At 35.1% G+C, this 15,944-nt stretch overlaps 1 protein-coding gene across 3 annotated transcripts in view; it reads right to left on the bottom strand.

The window, feature by feature from the left end:
* Window positions 1-3,749: 3,749 nt before the first annotated feature.
* Window positions 3,750-15,944, bottom strand: part of LOC5574368 (dopamine N-acetyltransferase) — a 135,324-nt gene continuing 123,129 nt past the window's right edge. For 2 of the 3 annotated variants that reach the window (XM_021844502.1, XM_021844503.1), the window contains exons 3-4: window positions 4,719-4,871; window positions 3,753-4,652 (exon numbers count right to left, since the gene is read on the bottom strand). In XM_021844502.1, the coding sequence (XP_021700194.1) occupies window positions 4,242-4,652; window positions 4,719-4,871 (564 nt within the window). In that variant the 3' untranslated portion in view covers window positions 3,753-4,241. Of the gene's footprint in view, window positions 4,653-4,718; window positions 4,872-15,944 lie in introns of all 3 variants that reach the window. The other variant, XM_001661350.2, reaches the window with a different exon arrangement.

The raw sequence follows: 15,944 nt of genomic DNA, 5'->3' as shown, positions 1-15,944 counted from the left end.
GATCCCTACTGCGGTGCCAACATCACAGACGACTGCTTTTAGGTCCTCATCATCGGTGAATGGCAAACCGAGAATGACAACTTTGTTGGCAACAGCAGCCTGACTCACGCTACGCAGTTTAGATTCCATCGAGTCTACGGACGAAAGCAGCGCATGATATTTTTGTTGCAGATCTCTGAACTCCTCTCTGGCTTTATTATTCTCTTCCTTCATCAAACTCGATAAATTTTGCCCTCAGATCATCAAACTGATTTGATAGGAACTGTTGCGAATCCTCAATGCCTTTGCTTGTTTTGACGAGAGTATCTAACTGCATCCGTGTCAGCTCGAGAGCCTTCCTGACCATAACTGCTTCTTTCTGCGACTCGCTAATAGCCTGTCCAAGCAAACGTATTTCGGAAATTAATGCCGGAGATTTTTCATCCTTGCAGGCATGGATTTTTGCACATTCGACTGAACATAAGTACGGTTTCTTCCTAGCTTTAGCGACGGCTTTCCCAAACAGCTTTTTACACCTGAAGTGAGCACATTTGCTACAATTGGCACACTCAATTGTTAGTAACGAATTTACCTCTGATTTTTCGCAGACATAACAAATGATATCGCTTTCATCTTCATACATCATTCAACCGAACAGATCAGTGGTACTTACCACTTATCACGACCGATCAAAACAAATCGCAAATGTGTTGAGCCAATCGCAAACAATGATAGGGCAGTAGGTATCAGTGTGTAATCCCACTCCAGGGTGACCGTCAGCACCAACCACTACTTCAATAGATCGCAGAACGTATTGAGTGATAATGTATTATGCAGATCGTGAATTGTACTGCAAATCTATCATTACCAGAATAACGTCGGTACTTATGTTTTTCAGCCAAACTATATCGTGGACCCCAGCACAACACTTCGCCTTCAAGCAAATCGCAATAGTACGATTTTACTAATCTGATTTCGATCACAATTTACTGTAATAATTTGCACTCCAATTTAGTCACTGCCGATGATTTTCAGTGTTGCCAGACTTATTTATTTGCAATGACAATAATTTTAATTTGCATAAACCATTAAGGTCTGATATTCAGCATTACACAGATTAGATTACTGGGATTAGTAAAATTTTACTGGGTTTTTGAACTATCGAAAAAGTCAGTGAAATGTAAATTATCGTCATGCATGATTGAATGGCAAATATCGTCTGGTTTTATTTTTCATTGGTAATTGGTAATAAAATATAGACCACCCCAAAATTTCAAATAAAAATTCCAGTTTTTCGATTTTTAACAAATTTTCTTAGTTTACTGACTTTCTCGGTAGTCCAAAAACCCAGTAATTTTTACCGAACAGATTGAGTGTGTATAAATGAACAGCTAAAAAACGGTTCAGAATGTACAAAAGGCGACCAAAAGGTCTTAATGCCCTGAAGAACCGGTTATAGATTCGTTGGGTTCTAAACCGTTTCAATTCTCGAAAAGTAGACATCAAACATAATAGTTCACTAAAATACGTTTCCATAAGCTTGGTACAGATGTTTAGATACAAATTGACCATTTTATCGTAAATTTGAGACATCCCGAAGGCTCGAAAAAAGTCATTCGTAGGATCAATCAAATTCAGGACACATGGTTATCCAATTCAATCGTTTCTCAAAAGGTTTACGCTGATGCATTATTCTTGAAATTCCACGATAAAGTGACCACATTATAGCAGATTCCGGAAATTATCTGTAACTCAAAATTTGCCTACCTCCAGGGGCACAGAAACACAGCACCCTTTTCACCCGACCTGACCCAGTGACTCATCGGAATAACTCCGGTCACATGAACATTCCCGAGATTCTTTGGCCACTTTTAGAAACTATATATGTGTACCAGTATACTGACTTGAAATCCGTTTTGTATTCGCTGAGCGGTGAGAGTTTTGATTTTTTATCTTTTACTCAGGCCTATACAGGTTAACGAAGCAGCGTCTGTTATTTTGCTGCCAAATATGTCAGAATCCCTAAAACATATCTGAATTACTCTCAAACTCCGCAATAGACTGGCCCTTAAACAAAAAAGTTGTGAAACCCGACGGGGCACCCCCTAGATATGTGCCTTAGGGTAAGAAAAAAGCTCTATCAACATTTCAACTCAATTGGTTGCTCCACCAGCTGGCGCATTCAGTTTGAAGTTTGTATGGAATGTTAGTTTCAAATATATTGAAAATTGACCTTATGTCACTGTTTTGTTCCGTATACTAGTTAATCGAATCAATTGAGCTCAGAATGACAAATTCACTAGTTGATACCCTAATGAACATAATTGCAGAAGGTTATATCTGATTTTAAGCTCTTTTTCATTACTCTTTCCGTTGTTGAATGTTAGGCTTAGATCAGCACTCCCGTACAGTCACTTATATGCATGCGCCTTGTGCAGCAGCTCGCCCAGCGTCATAGGTGGCTTTGATGCGCTTAGTGGATACCATCAAGATATTCAAAGAGGTACTAACAAATCTAGGGGAAGGGGTGGTAAAATGAACACCTTAAGGATATCATCTTGTTTCTAATAGTAAAACGAGGAATTTGTATAGTTCTATCGCACAACATCAAAGTTAGGGATGTTATCTAAAGCAGGGACACGAATTCAGACTAAAATAGCTAAATTTTCACATATTTTTATCGCTGGCAAAAAAACGATGCAAATGTTCATTTTACCTGCACTATATGGGTAACATGAACATCATGCAAAAAAAGTGAGCGAAACAAATATTTTTGAAAATTTTCATTGCATATTCGAAAATGTATCTATTAAGGATTGTAACCCACTCAAAAAGAAATTTGAAAATATCAGAATTGACATGATATCATAACGATATTCACCTCACTGAAAAACCTGTAGGCCTCCGAGCAAAAAGTTACGTCAGTTCTAATTTTCAGACGTGATTTTCTAAATTCTTAGTTTTCGTTGATATTTTCACTTCAATTGACCTCCGTATCAACCCGAACACACCAAATTATGCTCTAAATCGTCCGTGCATGATAAAAATTCATTGAAATTTGATTTTTCTCGGTAAAAGGCATGGTGTTCATTTTACCACCCCTGTTCATTTTACCACCACTTCCCCTACTTCAGATAGTTAAAACACCAACTTTCTCAATTTTTATAATAATACAACCTTCTTCAATATTGTTCGCTATGGTATCAAGCAGTGTTTTTGACATTCTGGGTTCAATTGAACGCGATCAACTATTTTTCTGAACCAAACAGTAGATGATGTGCTGTTTCCTATATGTTTGAGCAGAAAACCCCATATCAACTTCAAATCAAATGCGCCAGCTCATGGAACGACCAAATGAGCTGAATTATTCAGGAAGTCTTTCTCTAACCCTAAGGAATAATCCTGGAGGTGCCCCGTGGAATCATATAACTTTTTTTTTCCAAACTAAGATGGGCCAGTCTATTCCGCAAATATATTGGGAAATACAATTTCTCGTCGATTTTAGGGATTTTAAAATGATTCAAATGACTTTTTCTCGATTTTACCACTCGACTAAGGAAGAACCCTAAAACTGAAAATTATTTCTTGTGGCTTGGTTTAAATAAATTGATCAAAAACTCGGACTTTGTTGGATGCATGGCATGTTCGTGCTTCGTATGTTCTCAGATTGTGTCTCTAAAGATGGCAAATCATACGACCACCTTAAAGTTAATGACATCTCTGCATTCGGGAATTACATATAATATTTTCGGATCAAATATAAGTCAGGATTGTTAAACACAAGTTTCGTTACATTTATTATACATAAATCATTTGTGCTTACATCGAATTATAATTGAAACTTAATATCAAATGATCGTTCATCACTACATGGATTCTCAAATAAAACTAAAGTAGTACGGATATCCAGTGCTACTGGCACGAAACAGGATTTGCTCAGCATTCCATAATATCACTATAATCTATATGTTATGCAACCTTATTTTGCTCTCACATTGTACATTAAGGAATACCTTGTCAAACACCGTTAATTGACAATACTTACAAGCTAAGCTAATATAATAAACCGACGATCGCAAAAAAAAGGCATAGTAATGCGACTTCCTCCATCGGACCAAAATTTGTGCAGTACGGGTTTCGAAATCATTGAACTACATAAACTGACTTCAACAAAACTCATCAATCGTTTTCACATGGTGCGGTATTACCAACAACTAAAGTCATATTGCATCTGCGTGAGTAATTTACTTGAAATAACTATTTTAGGCCAGTCTTTTTGTTAGAATACGAACCGCAGTGTGTGGTTTCTCCGGGTCGAAAACTTGTTCTCCATTGACCAGATAATCGCTGTAATCCAGCTTGTAAACTTCCTCGAAATCCAATTTTTCCATTACTCGGGCAGAGAAATGGCTACTACACAGAACGTGTACTAGTTTGATGTTGTTATCCTTCACGTATTGCATGGTACGATCAGTCAGTTTTCCGGCTATTCCCAAGCCACGGTATCTACTGTCCACTGACATGATTTTTACATCCAGCATACGATCAACGTCGGGATACAAATCAAAAATGTTAAAATGTTCATCTACGTAGTCCATCAAAGCCATGATTTTCTTGAACTTGGGATGCTCACAACCATCAGCTAGTTTTGCTGGAGGCTCGTCAGTCTCTTTCTAAAAGTGTGAAATAAAAATGTTGGGTTAGTGAATCAAAGATTCCTAATGCTGTGCAGATATTACCGGCCTGTTTATCAAACCATTTATGTTTACTCCAACGATTTCACCTCGTCCATTTACTGCCTTAAAAGAACAATGTTCGTGAAGATTTTTGGTGGAATATTTTTCTAGTTCCTTGCACTCTCCTAGGTTGACAAAAGTGTTCAAAGGTTCATCCTTAAAAAGAAAAGAAAAACGATTATTATTGATGGAACTTTGACCGACGTGCTAAAAGTAATGACAACAAGAGTTAGAAAACAATAAAAGGGACGACCAAAATAAAAATAGCAATGGCCTGGTACAAAAATGGAGTTTGAAACTGGAATAAAAACTTCAGAGAGGAATTATTTTAAGAATGAGATGATAGACCTGGTGTGTTTTATTTATTCCTATAGGGGTCCACCTCTTCGACCAGTTTTTAGATATATTTAAACATCATCCTAATCGTTAGTATAGTAACATGTCGTATTACAGAATGGTTACAGCTCTAGTTTTATTCCCTTAGGAAAATCTTGTATCAATTTAAAATAAATTTAAAAAAAGACAATTTACACCGTCTTCAAAAGCTGCACAGACTGGAGGATCACTACCATTAGGCAACGAACAACACGGAACGTTTGACGAAAAGTTCCCACAGTTTAGAACGGGAATCGAATCCACACCTCGTAGCACAATACGTCAATCGTTTGACTGACGCTACTAATCGCATGGCCACGAAATTCACAGTTAAGATCCCTTCGCAAATAATAACTAATCAGAGGTGCGCCTCTTATGAATCATAATTGATTCATTTTCTGAGAGATACAATACATTGCCAAATATCAATGCTTCGTAAACCTACACTTTCATGCAAAAGTTTTGGTTCACCCGCTATGTTTTTAGCGATGATTATTACACACACAATTATTTTGTCCATATCTCTGTGAGAAATGAGTTAATCTTACTCTGTAGGTATTTTAAACATGAACATTTTTTGAACTTTGTTTAGTTAATTTTTACATAAATATTTGACACCCAATAAACATGTCTAATTTTCTCATCATTGGATCGACCAACATTTTAAATAATTGCGTAATTAGAACCGCAATCTTAGTCGCAATTAGGCAAAAAAAACATTATATATCAAATAAGATCTCAGTTTATCTTGTCATAGATAAACAAATAACATGAAGATTGAAATCGATACGGCTTTTGTGTCGGTCGTTTCGGAATAAACCGTGAAAACATTCCAAAAAATGTCAAACTAACGAGTGCCACATCTCTGGCACAAATGTGAAAATTAGGTAGTTAGGTTTTAACGCAAATCGTCTCCGGGTACAAAATTCGTCTGTTAAACGCATATGTAGACTGCTTTGTTGTAGGACGTGTGGAATGCATCACATCCGAATAGTTAAAATCGCCAATAATCTTTACTTAACGTCAATCATTGCCCGGTACTGCATAATCAGGATGAACAGCACTGGCAGATTAATTGTGCCTTCAAACAATCTGGAAATTCTCGGAAATGCCACCGATATGATAGCAAAGTTCCAAAAAGCATGATCTCAAATTTACCCTTTTTCTCAAACAAATTCCACAGGGAAACATCACCGATCGCAGAAGACGCGTTAACTAAAATGAGTGACAGTAAGATTTGTGTAACGCCCTGAGCATATAAATTCTTAAATAATGGTCATGCTTTCATGACTCGGAGTCATGATATCATAAAACAGAAAACTTTATGATTTCATGACTTTTTGTTTATGAATTCGACAACGATTTTTTCCATGTTCTATGTGAAGTTATTTATGTTTAAAAAAAATAATATATTATGACTTTGAATTTTGATTAACAAGCATATAAGTTTTACGTAAATTTGAGTGTGATCGGCAGTTTCTTATTGTCCGACATTTTCTCGAATACCATTTCCCCGAATGCAATTTACTCGAATGACGTTTTCCCGAATGAACAATTTCCCCGAAAATTATTTTTATGAATGTGTCATTTCCCCGAAAAAAAAAATCGTAATGTATTTGACATACTGAAAGCTCTTCATGATGCAGCTGCCAAAAAGTATTTAACGTGCTAGCTGATGTAAGACTAGATGAAAATAGATTAATTTGTTATAAAATCCATGTGTTTAAAGTAACAGATGGTCAAATAATGTGCCACGTGCATTTGACTCAACACAACTTAGTTTTTTTTTTGTGATAGCCTGATGAAAAAAGCGAGCACAAGATAGGCAGTTAGTTTCATTGGAAGCGGTATCTTCGGAGTATAGATATTTGGCTTATGGATATTTGACTGAATGAACATTCGACTTAGTTTTGCCTTATTAGAACAATAGTCTGTTCTTTATATTTATTCTGTTCCAATATTTAGTGGCACTTAGCTGGTCATGCAATATGTCTTCTAGGTTAAACGTAATTTCATTATACTTAGTGACAATAGCTATAGTGAGTCCATTGACCCTTAGAATCTATTATATCTTGCACTAAATAATTAAATCTCGAGTCTCCCTTCTATATATTTTTAAAAGACAACATGATTCTTTATTGATTTGCTTACAAGCAATATCAGTTTCCCAGATAAAAATCTTATTAAAATATTTGTATGTCTTGGAAAGAAGTCGAACGTATTTTTTCCGAAACGTTCCTAAATAGGTCATCTAGCCGAAAACGTCAAATACAGAGAGCATGTTAGTAATGAAAACTGAAAATGCTAATAATCACTAATTAAATAGAAAAAATGTCTTTCTGAAAAAAAATCTCAACTAGGAGTAAATCGAAAGCATTGGAAATGTTGGATCAAAATATTAAAATCTGTAGTATCCGTTCTTACAATGACATTTGAAGTAATAGCATATAATTACCAGAAAAATCTGATTAATCCGTAGGCTGTGTTGATGCCCAGTACTTCAGTGTGTTCTGAACACCTTGAGATTAATAATTTTCATAGTACACTTTTCGAGCCATATGAAGCTTCATGGATAGGAATAAGAACGTTTAATGAGAATTGATTGAGTATAGACTGTAGTAGATTTTGTGGATCATAAGGACCTTAATTCCAGGACAATTTGGATGACTTTCAATATCTAATATCTTGTCAAAATTTGTGGTCATGTCTGTGAGGGCTTAATGAGTGCTGTAAAGCACTAAACGTAGACACCACACGCTTATAATAATTTATGGACCTATGTAGATAATGGCCAAAATCTCAGAATGTTCTGGAGGCCTTAACATTGTTCTAGGTTAATTATACATTTCTGAATCCCTTGGTGCATTGTAACTTATTACAAATAACTAGCCTGTACACTTTTTATGTGGAAACATTTCATTTCCAAATAATAAATGCGATCTAAAAGAAAGTTTATGTGATTTTTACCCTAGCTGACCCAAAGATGTTCTGGAATAACTTTGTCAACAATACTCCAAATGTATACTTTCCAGGAGTGAAAAAGTGCGCGGTCCGTTAGTAGTGTTTGATCTTTCGACCTTGACGCTTGCTCCTACGGGGGCGAGCGATGAGGGCAGGATCAAACATGTCGCGCGTCGGACGAGTAAAGTGAAAAAGTGCCGCGTTCGATTAGTCCTTATAGGTATATATGATTTTTCAACAAACTATGAATGGTTCGTCACTGTGAGTGTCGACATAAACTCTGATTCATGAATTATTAATATTTAACTTTTTTTTTCAAAACACCCCTTTCTTTTTACCTTTATTTTTGTAATTAAAATAACTTTGAATGGTTCGACACTACAAGTGTAGACTTCCGAAAGGTTCACTTTATTCAACAAACTTTGGATGGTTCGTCACTGTAAGTGTCGGCATAAGAACAGGAGTGTTAGGAATGTTACATTTAGGTATTTGTTCAACAAACTTTGAATGGTTCGTCACCTCAAGTGTCGGCATAATTATGTTTATATCTCACAAATAATTATTTATCATGGTCTAATCGCTTATCAAAGTGAATCCTGTGACCCAACGATCCTCCCCATTAACAAACATCCCTCCCAGGTCTCCAAATAGCAAAGGTTACACACTAACATTCCTTCCCTCAATCCCACCTGACTGCAAGGACGTGGCCGGCGCCGTTATTGACCCTGTATAAATTGAGGCACTGAATTATGCACACTGAAGAAGATTATGGCCAATCCCAGTCAAACTTCTAGTTGATTCTTTGTGCATTTTCACTGACTTCGGTCAATCACGGAATAGCAACCATTGATATGTGTAGTCAGTCTAAGCTAAGCTAAGCTAATACTCCAAATGTATACTTTCCTATTACACATGGAACTACATCAAATAGTGTAGCAATCCTTAAAATTTAATGAAAAAATATTGAGTTATGCTCAAATACGAGCAATTTGAATTTTGCATGTCAGCCCCGTAGCCTACGGGTTAAATAACCATCACGCTAGCTAAGATCTCTTCAAAAAAAATTGTGTGCTGGATGCTTGATGGTTATTGATATATTTGTGTATAAAGAACAGTATACTAATAAAAGAAGGGCAAATTTCTGATGAAATCAGTACTGCCATGAATCGCAAGTCAGTCCCATCTGCATTTTTGTCAAAATTGAGTTGACTTCAGCTTTCACCATATCTTCCAATGCTCTTTCAGCTGTACTAATGAGATAATATGATTTGTTCTGTAAAATTAGGGAAAAAACACCAAGCAGGATTGCCCCATAATGAAAAGTAACCGCAAATCAGTCCCTTTGCAGATTTTTACACCGTGTAAAGCAACAGAAAACCGTGTTTCGATCATCTCTATATTTTTCTCGGAAAAATATCGTAGTGAAAAGCAAATTGTAATAGTTTCATTGAAATTTGATCATGTTCCAATCCTCTGGAATTTTTTGAATCTTTGAATGAGCTTCATAATCCATTTTCTCAATGCCTACTTGTTATGGGATACTGACTTGCGATTCACGGCAGAGAAACAGCTGCAAGCAGAGCAATATTAATACATAGCTTCAAATACGATGATAAGAAGGCGAGATTTACTTTAAAATCATCAACTATTTTGATGCCAACGACTATTAGACCAGTAATATAAGGAAAAACTACCTATGTTCTAAAGAAGGGATATTTATAAAATTGAAAACAAGCCTTCATGCGTAACGAATTGTAGCTCAAAAAGAACAACCATCTGCTTTTGTTTTAAGAAACAGAAACTACTAACGCGGAAGTAATGATCGAAATGATAGCCTGAATCCGGTGTGCTGAACTGTCAAATGCGTCCCAAGTCAACTCAGTGACTCATTTATTATTTCTAAGTTTTCATGCACTGCATCTCATTTGCTTTGAATCCTGCAAACTTTATTTTATAGTTCTGCCGTTGTCAGTTCAACCAGATGTTCGGACAAACGACATTAAGCATCAGATTTGTGCATTTTTATTGCGCTTCTTAGTTTAAAAAAGTTTAAGTACAAAATTTTATTTTTAACATATTTTTGAAAGTAGACATGCCAGTAAAAACTGTCATCGATTTCCGTTCCAAATATCACATTTTTCAACGATTTGAAAACAGTCATTATCATCGACTGTGAAAAAGCAGTGCTAACGTGTTCATTTTTTATATTCCTTGAAGCTCACGGTGGTGTTCTTGGCTCACCACAGCGGATTTACGAAAGTGCTTCCTAATTGCCTATTTTTACAATTTATTTTCGTAAGGTAAAAGGTATCTTTAAACGAGATTGAGTTTTAAAATACATAGTCATCATGTTCTGGAAATTCAAAATCCGAAAGTTTTATACAGGTATGTTTTTCAGGGAGAACAGTCCCTAAAAATTGCTAAAATTTAAAAGGATTGTCCTTACTTAGCAAGTATTTGTAATGAATAAATAAAAATAAAATTAAAAATAGTGATTTTCAAGAACCTTGTAGCACAAACCTCAACCAAACTAAAACTTTAAACTTGCTCCAATCATAAAACCGTGTTCGACAAAAGAAGGTAGAATTTAATAAACTACTATGTAGAGGTATTTCCGATAAGTTTTAATGTTCCGTTCATTAGTTATGAAATTTCAAAGCTTGAAAATAGTCCAAAAACACATAATTGATTTGAAGCACATCTAAATTTTCTCAAAATTGACTGAAATTTTCACCAGAAGTTCATTTCGACTTGAAAAATCAAAATATTGGTTGACTGAGGAACTTCCAGACATTTGAATAGCCCAAGTAACCACTGGCCCGCTAATTCGCCTTTTTGGCCTTATAGGGCTATTATATGGCTAATATATGGCATGTCAGCTGTATAATAGCACTTTATTAGCACGCAGGGCGAAATAAAGCGCTATTTGGTTACTTGGGAGGTATATTATGTAGTTTCTAAGGTTAAATAAGTTTGAAGTGTTATCAGAAAATTAACATTTCTTCGCAAACATGTTCACCTAACTTCTATAAGCAAATTCATGCCGAAAAAAACACTTGTTATTGCTTTGGATTTCGATTTCTAGACAAACAGACTCATGAAACAAGGGTTCTAGTAGCTCCTTAGAAAAAATAAAACTCTAGTGCAACATGAATTTTCTTTTCTTATTTATACATCTTCACTTGACTTCTACAATTAATTTTATAGCAAAAAAACTATTGCTTTGAATTTTGAGCTTCATACAAACAGGTTACAAAAAGGGTTCTCCGTAGTTCCGTCAATTTTATGAAGAAAAAAAAGTACAAGACATTGCTTTGAATTTTGATTTACAGGCAAACGGGACCAAGAAAAAGGGTATGTCCTTTTAAAAGAATATAACTCACTACGACTCTGTATAATATTTTTTTTCTCTGAAATACATTAACTTTAAGCAATCAAATAGTAGAAGAAAATCAAAAATCGGTTCGTTATAAAGTTATAATTTTTCAAATTCGTTTGGTAATTTTTTCGTGGTAGCCCCATATTAGTGGGAGATCCCCCAGTACCGGACACCTAAGCCACTAAATTGATTTTTTAAAAACTATTTATTAATTGTATGTGGTCTTGGTGCCCATTTATGATAAATATTATCATTTTGATAGCATACAAAAATACACTTGGAAAAATAAATATGAATTTTGACATTGTATTTTGATGATGTATGTTAGTACCAAATTGACCTATCATAAAAGATGGCTTCCGATGCCGGCCACGATCTGGAAATGCCTCGAGTTCTGTAAATTTGTATATCACTGAATGTTTTCACTCCAGGATTTTTATTTTAGTGCCAATTCAATGCATTTGCTCGAGAGTAATTTGAGTTTTACTTAGTGTGCAAGTAATTTATCAAAAAACCTCTTGCATATATGTCGAAAATCAACACAATTTACGTGTTGTTCTGAATTATCATTCTTCTTATTTCTATTGCCTCTTCTATACCATGATCGATGAAACCCATGAAAAATGAATACATTTTGAGACATTTGTGGAAAAAATACAAAGACATCATGTAACAAATCAAGCTGTCCGAAACTGGGGGACAGGGGGTACTAGACCAAATTGTAGTTTGACCATGTTTAGTTTAAATATGGTACAAAATACATTCATACTTTCAAATTTTGATTATATTCGATCACACTTGCGTGATCCAAATTTGTCATTAATTTGTCATTAATAAGACTCAAATTTAGGGCGATACGTCAAATTTTAAACAATTTTCAAACATCTCTACTTTTTTAAATAGGCATGCATATTTCAAGGATGTTTTATTCTACGCAAACATTACTCTCCATAATAGCTTCCTTTTCTTCAAATACACCATCTTAATTGGATTATGGTTTCTCAAAGTTTCGACTTTGTCCGGTACTGGGGGATCTCCCCATACTCTTTTTCTGGCTACAATTATGTTTAGTATTTTTCTTTTGAATATCTACACTAGAAATGTCGAATCATGAAACAAAATCAAAAAATGATTGCATAGCGACACTGAAATATTTTTTCACAGATTAGGTAAGCATTCCAAATGGGAGCCCCCCATTCCCCATTTGTCTTGCTACGACTCTGTTTGGTATTTTTCACTGCATGGCTAACATATGAGCTCTGAACCAGTGTAACGCTCTTTTTTAAGGAAGAATTATTTTCACTCCCCCCTTAAAACTCTCTTTTCCTTGCTACGTCTATGTGGAACATATTTATTTATTAGTTGAAGAGTGAAGCTTCATGACCGTGAAAACAAATTTGAAATCAAATGAATAGTTCTAGATTAATGGCTGTTCAAAATTATGTGTAACACTAATTTTTAGCAATGATTCCTGACAGTTAATGCATTTCATATATTGTCTCTGATGTTTTTTTTTAACATTAAGTTTTTATCTAGAGCAGTGCTGAAAAGCGTCAATGTAAATAGAGAGTATCGCACGACTTTTACAAAGATGTTTCTCTCACTGTCATCGGACGGTGAGACAATGACAGAGGTTTTCTTCAAATTTTCTTTCATTTTTCCATCGATACGGCTTGTGACGGAATTGTAAAATATACGATTTTTAGTTCATTTTCTGGTATGATTGTTTATATTGCTGGAATCATGAAAGGGTATCTGCTTAACTTATCAAACTCAATTGTTTTCCGAAGTTCTCCAAAATAAAAATTTTAAAAGCAAAACAACATTACAATTGCTCTCGTGAAAATCCCGTCATTGCGACCTGACGATGTGAGCTCATGAAATAAAGCTTCGCCCCGTGACAGTGAGAAGACTGGTTTCGTCAGTGTCACAAGCCGGTCATGATTCTTAACAGCCCTGATCTAAAGACACCAAACCTTATTTAACAAATGTCTTAAAACCTTTTTCATCGTGACAACATGTCTTTAAGGTTTCAAATAAAAAGCATATGTATGTTGAGTTTTGGAAGTATTAGCGTAATTCGACAATTGTTGAACAGTTGATTTTTCTCGCCGAATGCCGAACAGCCCATGCTTTTTTATAGGGTGTTCAACAAATAGCGAGCAATTAGACTGTTCAACAATTGGCGACTAATCCTGGGAGAAATCTTACATTGCAAATAAAATGAAAAATATGTGATTACAAACGTGTAATCGGCCATCACGGAATTATGTGTCTCTAGTAGATTTGGGGACGCTGAATCTGGTGCCGTTCTCAGAAATATTCCAGCACGTCACAATATTTAGCAATAGGTCGTCAACGTTGTTGAAAACACTGGTTTCAACATGCTTACAATCTCTATATGAAATAATTCTCCGTTTCTCTCATATGGCACAATACAATACTTTGACAAATTTTGAATTTTCAACAGTCAATATCTCAAAAACTAAACGTGCTACGATATTTCTCAATAGATTCAGCAACCCCTTATTAAATAAATAGCGGTATTTGAGTGCTTGAGACAAAAACGTGTTCCGCAGTGTAATTTGACAAAAAAAAAAAAAAACAATGATTTTGCTTACCTTCTCTAGTTTGTATCTTCAAAACTTTAAACATAGATAAAAACGACTTTTAATATTTTTAAGGGAATCATTCAAGAAATTCGAATATTATTTTCTTTTAGATTATGTTTAGATACTTATACTATCTCTTACTCGATATTTCGTATCTCGATATGAGTTAGAGAACCATATTAAAAGTTGGTTTTCATGGCTACCTCGATAGCAGAAGAAACTTCTTCGTTTTCTTTTTTCTTCTTCTTCTTCTTCTTCTTGGCATTACGTCCTCACTGGGACAGAGCCTGATTCTCAACTTATAAGCACTCTCATAGTTATTAACTGAGCGCTCTCTTTGCCAGAGTTGCCATTGTCTCATTCGTATATCGTGTGACAGGTACGACGATACTCTATGCCCAGGGAAGTCAAGGAACTTTCCATTATGAAAAGATCCTGGACCAACTGGGAATCAAAGCCAGACACCTTCAGCATGGCTTTGCTATGTAGCTGCGGACTCCAACCACTCGACTAAGAAAGGTTCCACTGAAAGAAACTAGAAATCCTGAAAATTATCAAAAAAATGAAACATGCTTATTTGAGGCTGAAATTTTAAACAGCTTATATGGAATATTGGGTGAATAGTAAAAAACTGACAATAATTTCATTGCAAATACATTTTGAGGCCCATGCCTCATTCTAATGTTACATTTAACAATGTGACGAAACAACTTGTTATGTTTTACAAATTTTCAAAAACAATCTCGTCGATTTCATTGAATTGATCGAGAGTATTTATGATTTGAAAACGTTCCACGGAATTAACTCGAAATCGTCAAAAATGCGAATGCTACTAATGTTTAGTAATGGGCAGTACGTTATAGAGTCCTATATCCAAAACATTTTCTTTTTTTCGTCTGGTTGGGTAGAGCGTGGAAGGAGAAGCAATAATTCTATGTTTGTCCTCATGGAAGCTCGAGATAACGAACTTTATAAAACATTAAAATCAATAGATGTCCCAGCCATCCCATATATTTGTGTAACTTTTTTTTTTTAATGAGCGTCAATATGTTCAAAAACAGTATATATTGAAATGATTTGCAGAACATCGAGCAATTAAAGAAAAATGCATGGTAATAGCAAATTTTGATATGGATTAAAAATATATTGATTTGATAGACATAAGAGAACAAAGATCTGGAAATGATATATAACATGATTGTTTGAATATCATATTGAGCTTTTGTAAGATCTAATCAATAGCAGCGAGCTATCTACAAACATCAAATTTTGCAATAGCTCGGATGTTCCTGATATTATTTTTAATTATGTTATCTCTTATGTCAATCAAGCCAATATCACGTTTTGATTATCAGTTCTTCGCTTCTGCTGGGGTATACAAGCGATTTTATAAATTAGGTTAACTGAAAAATGGGTTATGAGTGTTCTGGAAACTTGTTTTAGACTGCTGAAAGGAAATTCTTTCACCTTTCAGCACCAAACGCAACATGATCCACATTCAATTACATTTTTTATCGCAAAATCCAAAATGTCAAATACATATCACTATTTATCACAAAATTTATTTACGGAATCTGCTACATTAGTTTCAACTGAAATTCAATCAAAGCTGAAACCTGATTGCATTTTCACCGGCAATGTACGAACATGCATCATTGCGGTGACAGCCATTTGAAAGCAGCATCCCGCCGAGATTTCCCATCAAAGCGTTAAATTTATTCCGAACTAATCTCTTCAGCATGCATAATATGATACATACTCATGAATTATTCAGCAAGCATCTCACTTTCCATGCCTTCGCAGTAAAACCCTACGTTTTCCCACTCCCACTTTCCAGCTATGTAAGTATACAAAGTGACTATCTCGTTTTCCTCGTTTATGGTACCGGTCTGTGCTGTACAT

This window comes from Aedes aegypti, chromosome 2 (assembly GCF_002204515.2).
Source record: "Aedes aegypti strain LVP_AGWG chromosome 2, AaegL5.0 Primary Assembly, whole genome shotgun sequence".
Classification (NCBI taxonomy): domain Eukaryota; kingdom Metazoa; phylum Arthropoda; class Insecta; order Diptera; family Culicidae; genus Aedes; species Aedes aegypti.
This window is presented reverse-complemented; position numbering and strand designations above follow the sequence as displayed.